The sequence below is a fragment of the Rhea americana genome, unplaced genomic scaffold, assembly GCF_003343005.1.
Source record: "Rhea americana isolate MKP2758 unplaced genomic scaffold, rheAme1 scaffold_178, whole genome shotgun sequence".
Taxonomy (NCBI): domain Eukaryota; kingdom Metazoa; phylum Chordata; class Aves; order Rheiformes; family Rheidae; genus Rhea; species Rhea americana.
In genome coordinates, this window is record NW_028185905.1 from 1514487 (window position 1) to 1521188 (window position 6702).

Genomic DNA, 6702 nt, shown 5'->3' on the forward strand with positions numbered 1-6702 from the left:
CGCGCGTCTGCTGGTTGCTGAGGTTGGTATAGGGGACGGCGCCCAGGCTGAAGGCCTCCCACAGCAGGATCCCGAAGCTCCAGACGTCGCTCTCCGAAGTGTACCGGCCTGGGGGCGCAGCGGGGGCTGGCAGCACGGGACGCGGCACCACGCTGCCCGCTGTGCCTGTGCTCCCGGGGGTGGAAGCGCCGCGGCCTCGCCGCCTCCCGCTCCCGGGATCACGCACCGCGCGGAACGGATCTGCTGCCCAGGGTCATGCACTGTGCAGCGCAGACCCGCTCCCCGGATCGTGCACCATGCAGGACAGACCTGCTCCCGGGGTCACGCACCGCGCAGGACAGACCCCTGCCCGCGATCACGTGCCGTGTGGGACAGATCCGCTGCTCAGGATCACGTCGCACAGGACCCCCAACAGCCCGGGACTCCTGGGTCCCAGTCATGCTGCCAGGCTGCAGCGCAGCCTCCCCTTCCCTCACCCTGCTGCAGCCCTGGGCTGTGCAGGGTCCCGGGCTGCGGCTGTACCGTAATTGAGGGCTTCTGGGGCTGTCCACTTCACGGGGATCTGCTTCATGCCCCCCGTGGAGGCGTAGACGCCATCCTCCTCTTCCCGCGACATCCCAAAGTCGCTGATCTTCAGCACGTTCTTCTCCGTCACCAGGCAGTTGCGAGCAGCCAGGTCCCTGGGGACAGTGCAGAGCCCTCAGCCGCGTGCTCGTGCCCGCCGTGCTCGCCCATCGGGGCCCTCCATGCGGTGCGGGAGCAGGACGTTCCTCGGGGACAGCACAGGCCCGGGGGAGCGAGCACTCCAGGGTGCACCTCGCTCTGCATCGACCCACGCCACTGCACCGGGACGCCCCGGGCTGCCTCCACCTGGCCACGCGCAGACTGGGCCTGGCCGCCCCCCGGCTGCACCTCCCGTGCGGCTGCCGATCCTGCCGCACCCAGGGGCAGTGCTGGGGCTGGCACCAGGGTTCCCAGCACGGTCCTGCCCAGAGCACTGCAGCTGCGGGCTGCGTGCCGTGCTATGCTGTGCCGTGCCGTGCCATGCTGCGCCGTGCCGTGCCGCAGAGGGGCCCACCTGTGGATGCAGTGCTTGCTCTCCAGGTACTCCATGCCTGCTGCAGCGTTCTCTGTCATCTTGATGAGCTCCTTCACCTTGAGGTGGGCGCCCTCGCTGCGCAGGAAGCTCAGGAAGTCCCCCCCTGTGCGGAGCGTGGCGTGAGCGCCAGGCGGCCGGCYGGCACGGCCACGCGGGGCGCTCGGCAGGCACCGGGCGCGGCGGGGGCTGCTCACCCTGCACCAGCTCCATCACGATGTAAATGGGCTGTTTCTGCGTGCAGACGCCGATGAGCCGGACGATGTTGGGGTGGTTGTACTGCTTGAGGATCCTGCGGGGCCGGCAGCGGGCATCGCAAGYGTGCCAGGGGCCAGGCTCCCCTGAGGCATGCACCATGCGCCTGCCGTCCCRGCAGCGCAGCCTGGATAGGGCCCTCACTCCACGGGGACGCTGCAGTCCCAGGGGGTTTAAATAGCCCGAAGTTACAGGGATGGACAGACAGGCTGGAACAGACGAACACAACAGCCGTACCCACCTGGCTTCCTGCAGGAACTTGGCCTTGAGTTCAGGCGGGAGCGTTTCCCGGCAGGATTTCACGGCCACAGGGGTGTTGTCAGCACGCAGGCGGCCGCTGAACACCTCCCCGAAATTACCCTGCCGAGAGAGGCCGATGCACGGGTTGAGCTCGCAGCAGCACAGCCCAGGGCCGTCACTCCCCCCCCCGGTGCCCCTGGGGTTGGCCCTGCCTCCCGCGGGCAGGGCTCGGGGCACCCGGCACTCACCCGGCCGATKCGCTCCCCCAGCAGCACGTCCTCGTGGTTGAGCACCCACTTGTCCTGGGGAGAGCAGGCAGCGGAGGGTGGTGAGACATCCCCTCCTGCCCCAGCCCACACCCCCTCCTGCCCCCCTCAGCCCCCACACACTGGCAGGGGTCCCACAGCCCCACGGGGCCCCAGCCTTGAGCTGTGACTCAGGGCCACGCTCACCACGCCTGGCTGGGGCCAGGGCTGCGCTGCCTGCGGGGGACACATCTCCCCGTGCCGACTGGCCACTACCTTGAGCACGGCCCTGGCCAGGATGATCCCACTTTTCCGGGTGATGGGCTGCTGGCTCTGCAGGCAGTGGTCAATTAGCAGCGGGATGGTGGGGAAGCCATCGCCCTCCAGCCGGTACATGTTCTGCAGGGTCGGGCACGCAGGCATGGGCATGCACGTGTGCATGCGTGAGTGTGCACGTGGGCATGCATGGGTGTGCACACATGGGTGTGCATGGGCATGCATGGGTGTGTGTATATGAGCATGCATGGACGTGCACGTGAGCATGCATGGGCGTGCACACATGGGCATGCATGCACACAAGGCAGCGTGCATCCATGCACACAATGTTGGGCTTGCTCCTGAAGCCCTGTGCCAGGTACATGTGCACACACCTTGTACACGTATGCACATGCCCTGTGCGTGTCACACGAGTGGCTGCATAGCCAGGGCACACGTCTGCACAGGGTGCTGTGGCCAGCCCAGCCCCTGGCTGGGCAGCTTCGGCACCCCGCGCTGTCCTGTGCTCACTCACGTCAGCAGCCTGGATGATGAAGTGCCGGAGCTGCCCGTCCCACAGCACGCTGAGCACGTACTCCTGCTTGCCCTGGCTCTCCCGCACCAGGAAGTCCCCGCTGCAGGTCAGCAGCTCCTGCACCTCTGAGCGCGGGATGGCCCCRTGGTACCAGGCCTGCTGGCACAGCGGCTTCTGCACCTCCGGGATCAGTGGCACGGGGGGCGGCAGCTGCACGGAGACATGGGTGAGCCCAGCTGTGCCTTGAGGTGTTGCTGGAGGTGTGGGGAGGAGCAGTGGGGCCTTGCAACTCTGCCCAGAGCTGGGTCTGGCAGGCAGAGGGGGCAGGGACTGAAGGCTGGAATATGATGGGGAGGGGGGGCTGGAAGGCAGGAAAGCAAGGGCTGGGAAGGCTGCAGGGCAGCTGGGTGGCCCGGGTGCTCACCAGGTACTTGGGGCGGAAGATGCCCGAGATGTGGTTCTTGAGAGTCTCCAGCGCACTGGCCCCACTCCGCTCCTGCTCCTGGGGGACGGCGGCTGCGTGAGAGGCGCCCCGCAGTGCTGGCTGTGCCCCAGCTGTGGGGCAGCAGAGCTGGCCGTGCTCCCAGCCCCCGCGCCGGGGCAGGACTCACCACGGAGGAGAGGGACTGCCGGTCCTCCGGCAGGGTCAGGGCAGGCAGGGGGCCCCGGGAGTCCAGCTCCGCCAGCTTCTGGGCCAGCATGTCCCGCTGCGCCTGCAGCTTGGCCTGGGTGCAGAGGCAGCTCTGGAGCTGCTGCTGCACCTCCTGCAGCCCCTGGCGCTTCCCCAGCAAGTGCACCCTGGGGACACGGCATGGCGGGTCAGCATCTGCCGCCCCGTGCCGCCCCGGCCGCCCCAGCTGCCCCGGCCGCCCACCGTGCCTCACCGCTCCCCGCGGCCCAGGCCCTGCTCCTCGCCCCGGATCTCTGCCTGCAGCTCCTGCACGCGCTGCTCCTTGCTGCTCACGGCCTCCGTGGCAGCCACCAGCTCCTCCTTGACGGACGTCAGGCTGCAAGAGACACAGCTGCAGGCGGCCCGCGGGATGCAGGAGCCCCGCGCACGGCCCGCGGCCCGGCCCCGCTCACGAGTGCTGCACGCTCTCAACGGTCAGTTCGTTCAGCTGCAGCTCCCCAGGTGCCAGGTTCTCCGTCTCCTCCAGCAGGCTCTCGTCGAAGCTCACTGCCGGCGGAGCCTCGCAGTCGTACCTGCGGGAGGAGTGCCGGCCTCATGCGGCGCTGAGGCCCCGCATCGGAGCTGCCCGTGGCCCGGCAGGCACATCCAGCCAGCGCAGCGGTGTGCGGGTGTGCCAGTGTACCTGTGGCACTGCACAAAGCTGCTGTACTCAGTGGCAGGGTCGATCGCCTGGATAGCACGGGATATTTCCTGGTGCACAGCCAGCACGTCCTCCTGCACCAGGCTGCTGATGCTGTGGTACTCCCAGAGGATCTCCCTCCTGTCAGCACCCAGGCATTGGGGGGTGTCGGGCTCAATGCCCCTGCTCAACCCAGACCCTGCAGCCTGCATGGACCCCACAGCCCTGGTCCCTGCACACTGCATGGACCCCACAGCTCGGTCCCTGCACCCTGCATGGACCCTGCAGGCTGGTCCATGCCATGCAGCCTTGGGGCTGTGTCTCCTGCTGTCCCCTAGCAGGGCCTCATGCTGGGGTGGCTCTGAGGGGACAGCGGCACACGGGCATGTGGCAGCAAGGGTGCACGTGGCTGGCAGGGCTCTTGCAAGACGCAGAAGCATCCCTGCTTCTTGAGGGCAGCRGGTGCCCATGGACAGGATGGGCTGTGGTAGGACAGAGCACCAGCAGTGTGCAAGGCTGATGGGGTGCTTGGGGCAGTAGGGTGCCGGGGGCACAAGGGCCAGGACGGCGCTTACAGGACGAGGACCATCTCCTGCTGCAGGCTGTAGAGGGACTGGTGGAGGCYGGGCAGCGCATGCTGGTAGTGGTGGTGGTGGTGGAGCGCGGCCGCCTGCACGGCCAGCACGTACTGGTTGTGCAGGGCGTAGAGCTTCCAGAGGCTGCGCACGTACTTCTCCTTGGCCTTGTCCCGCTCCTTGTCTGTAGGGAGAGGCCGTGGGACGCCGGCCGCCGCAGGATGTTGTCCCCTGGCCGCCGCGCGTCCCCGAGCACTGGGAGCCAGCACGGGGGCAGTGGGGCTGAGGGCTCACAGGAGCCGGGCAGGGCCAGGGCGATCTTGCCACCTCCCCACACCGAGGGCACATTCCCCACCTGGGGTGCCATGCCGCATGCTCCAATATGCTGGAGGATTTTTGCCTGGGGGGCAGGCCGGGTGCTGCATGCAGGTCCCCAGGCTGCAGCACTCCCCATCACTGCCAAGAGGGGCCAGGACATGGGGACATGGGGACACGGCCGGGCTGGGGCCGGGACACACCTTTGCTGGCCTCCTGGTAGCGGCGCTTGGCCTGGGCACTGTCACGCGCCAGGCTGCGGTACTGTGCCTTCAGCTTCTCTATCTCCTGCTGGGTGGTCTAGGGGAGATGGGGGTCAGAGTGGCGGGGGAGCCGAGCCCTGTGCCCCGCTCCAGCCCCAGCCCCGGGCACATCCCCGTGCCCATCTCCGTGCCCATCCCCATCCCCGTGCCCGTCCCCGTGCCTGTATCCGTCCCCATGCCCATGCCCGTCCCCGTGCCCGTTCCGAACCCGCGCGTGCTCCTGGCTCAGCTGCTGCCACTGCTCGCTGAAGGCCTTGCGGAGCTGCTGCTTGTCGCGGATGAGCAGGCTCAGCTTGGCCAGCGGCCCTGCTGCCAGCTCCTCCGCATGCCGCCGCAAGATCTGGCTCAGCGTCTCTGTCTGGCTCGCCAGCACCCACCACGACTGCRGGGACAGGGCCATGAGGGCAGGGCCGGAGCACTGACGGGCAGACAAACGGACGGACAGATGGCTGTGCCTCACCTCGCCAAGCTGCCCACCGTGCTCGCCGGTGCGGGGCTGCCCCGGGCTCTCCTGCTTCTCCAGCTGGGAGAACATGTGGTGCAGCAGCCCTGCGTACTCCCGGTCGCTCTTGGCGCGCTGCGACATCCACTTCTTCATCAGCTCCAGCAGGCGCAGCTCGCTGTCCTGCAGCCGCAGCAGCGCGCTGTGCCCCTGCGGGCACCACAGCTCCGGCCCGAAGCCCATGGCACCGCGGGGCCGGCGGGAAGGGCTGCGGGYGGCCAGGGCTCAGCTGCGGCCACTGCGGTGCCCGCTGCCGCTGCCCCGCRCCGCTGCCCCACGCCAGCTCCGTCCGCCTCGCAAAGCCGAGCCGAGGCAGACGGAGGCCGCGTGGGGAGAGGAGGAAGTGCGGGGTGGGAAAGAGCAGCGCTGCCGCCAGTGCACCGGGGGCCGCAGGGCCGGGGGCGGCTGCACCTGGGGCCGCAGCGCACGGGCACCGCCTGCCCCCGGCTCCGCCACTCCAGCCGCCCGGCTCCCCAGGCCCCCTGTGCCCGCGGCGGGGGCCACGCGGGCTGCGCCCGGGGAGCGCCCAGGGCACAGGCGGCAGCCGGCTGGGGATGCGGGGTGCAATCCCACAGGATGGACCGAGCTGAGCCGAGCCGCAGCACCAGTGGTGCAGGGAGCCGATCCTGGYCCGGCCACAGCCCCGAGCTGTGCTGAGGGCCGGCAGGTGCCCAGGGATGTTTCCCCCCCCGTCAGCCCCCCCAGCGCCCCACGGGCTCGGTGCCCACCTGCCTGTGCCGGGAGGTCCTGCGCGGGCTGCGCTGCTGCGCTGGCGCTGGCGTGCTGCGAGGCCCGGCCGGTGCGAGCCTGGACCCTGGCGCAGCTCCGGCTCTGAGAGAGGAACAGGAAACCCTGTGCTGACCATACAGCCATTGCGAGATTTCCTGCATTTCCTCCCCCCCACCCCCCCCGAGTGGGGCCAGCGCCTGCCATGGCCCCCAGTTGCCCAGCCTTGTCCTGCTGCCTGGTGTGCTCCGCAGCCCCCAGCCCTGGGATCCCGGCACCCCAAGGAGGCTCCCGCACCCTCCGAAGGGGCCGTCCCACTGGTGGGGCCTTGCACAACCCTTGTGCCCACGAGCAGCCACGTGGCAATGGGACAATGTGCAGCGCT

General features: G+C 69.4%; 1 protein-coding gene across 1 annotated transcript in view; it reads right to left on the bottom strand.

The window, feature by feature from the left end:
• Nucleotides 1-6471, bottom strand: part of MAN2A2 (mannosidase alpha class 2A member 2) — an 18938-nt gene extending 12467 nt beyond the window's left edge. The window contains exons 1-18 of the mRNA XM_085301549.1: nucleotides 6320-6471; nucleotides 5550-5799; nucleotides 5298-5471; nucleotides 5030-5126; nucleotides 4512-4695; nucleotides 3940-4077; nucleotides 3710-3829; nucleotides 3511-3633; nucleotides 3238-3424; nucleotides 3051-3128; nucleotides 2627-2836; nucleotides 2113-2235; nucleotides 1840-1893; nucleotides 1593-1711; nucleotides 1294-1388; nucleotides 1079-1202; nucleotides 523-680; nucleotides 6-108 (exon numbers count right to left, since the gene is read on the bottom strand). Of these exons, the coding sequence (XP_085157675.1) occupies nucleotides 6-108; nucleotides 523-680; nucleotides 1079-1202; nucleotides 1294-1388; nucleotides 1593-1711; nucleotides 1840-1893; nucleotides 2113-2235; nucleotides 2627-2836; nucleotides 3051-3128; nucleotides 3238-3424; nucleotides 3511-3633; nucleotides 3710-3829; nucleotides 3940-4077; nucleotides 4512-4695; nucleotides 5030-5126; nucleotides 5298-5471; nucleotides 5550-5799; nucleotides 6320-6456 (2474 nt within the window). The 5' untranslated portion in view covers nucleotides 6457-6471. The remainder of the gene's footprint in view (nucleotides 1-5; nucleotides 109-522; nucleotides 681-1078; nucleotides 1203-1293; nucleotides 1389-1592; nucleotides 1712-1839; nucleotides 1894-2112; nucleotides 2236-2626; nucleotides 2837-3050; nucleotides 3129-3237; nucleotides 3425-3510; nucleotides 3634-3709; nucleotides 3830-3939; nucleotides 4078-4511; nucleotides 4696-5029; nucleotides 5127-5297; nucleotides 5472-5549; nucleotides 5800-6319) is intronic.
• Between the last annotated feature and the right edge of the window lie 231 nt (nucleotides 6472-6702).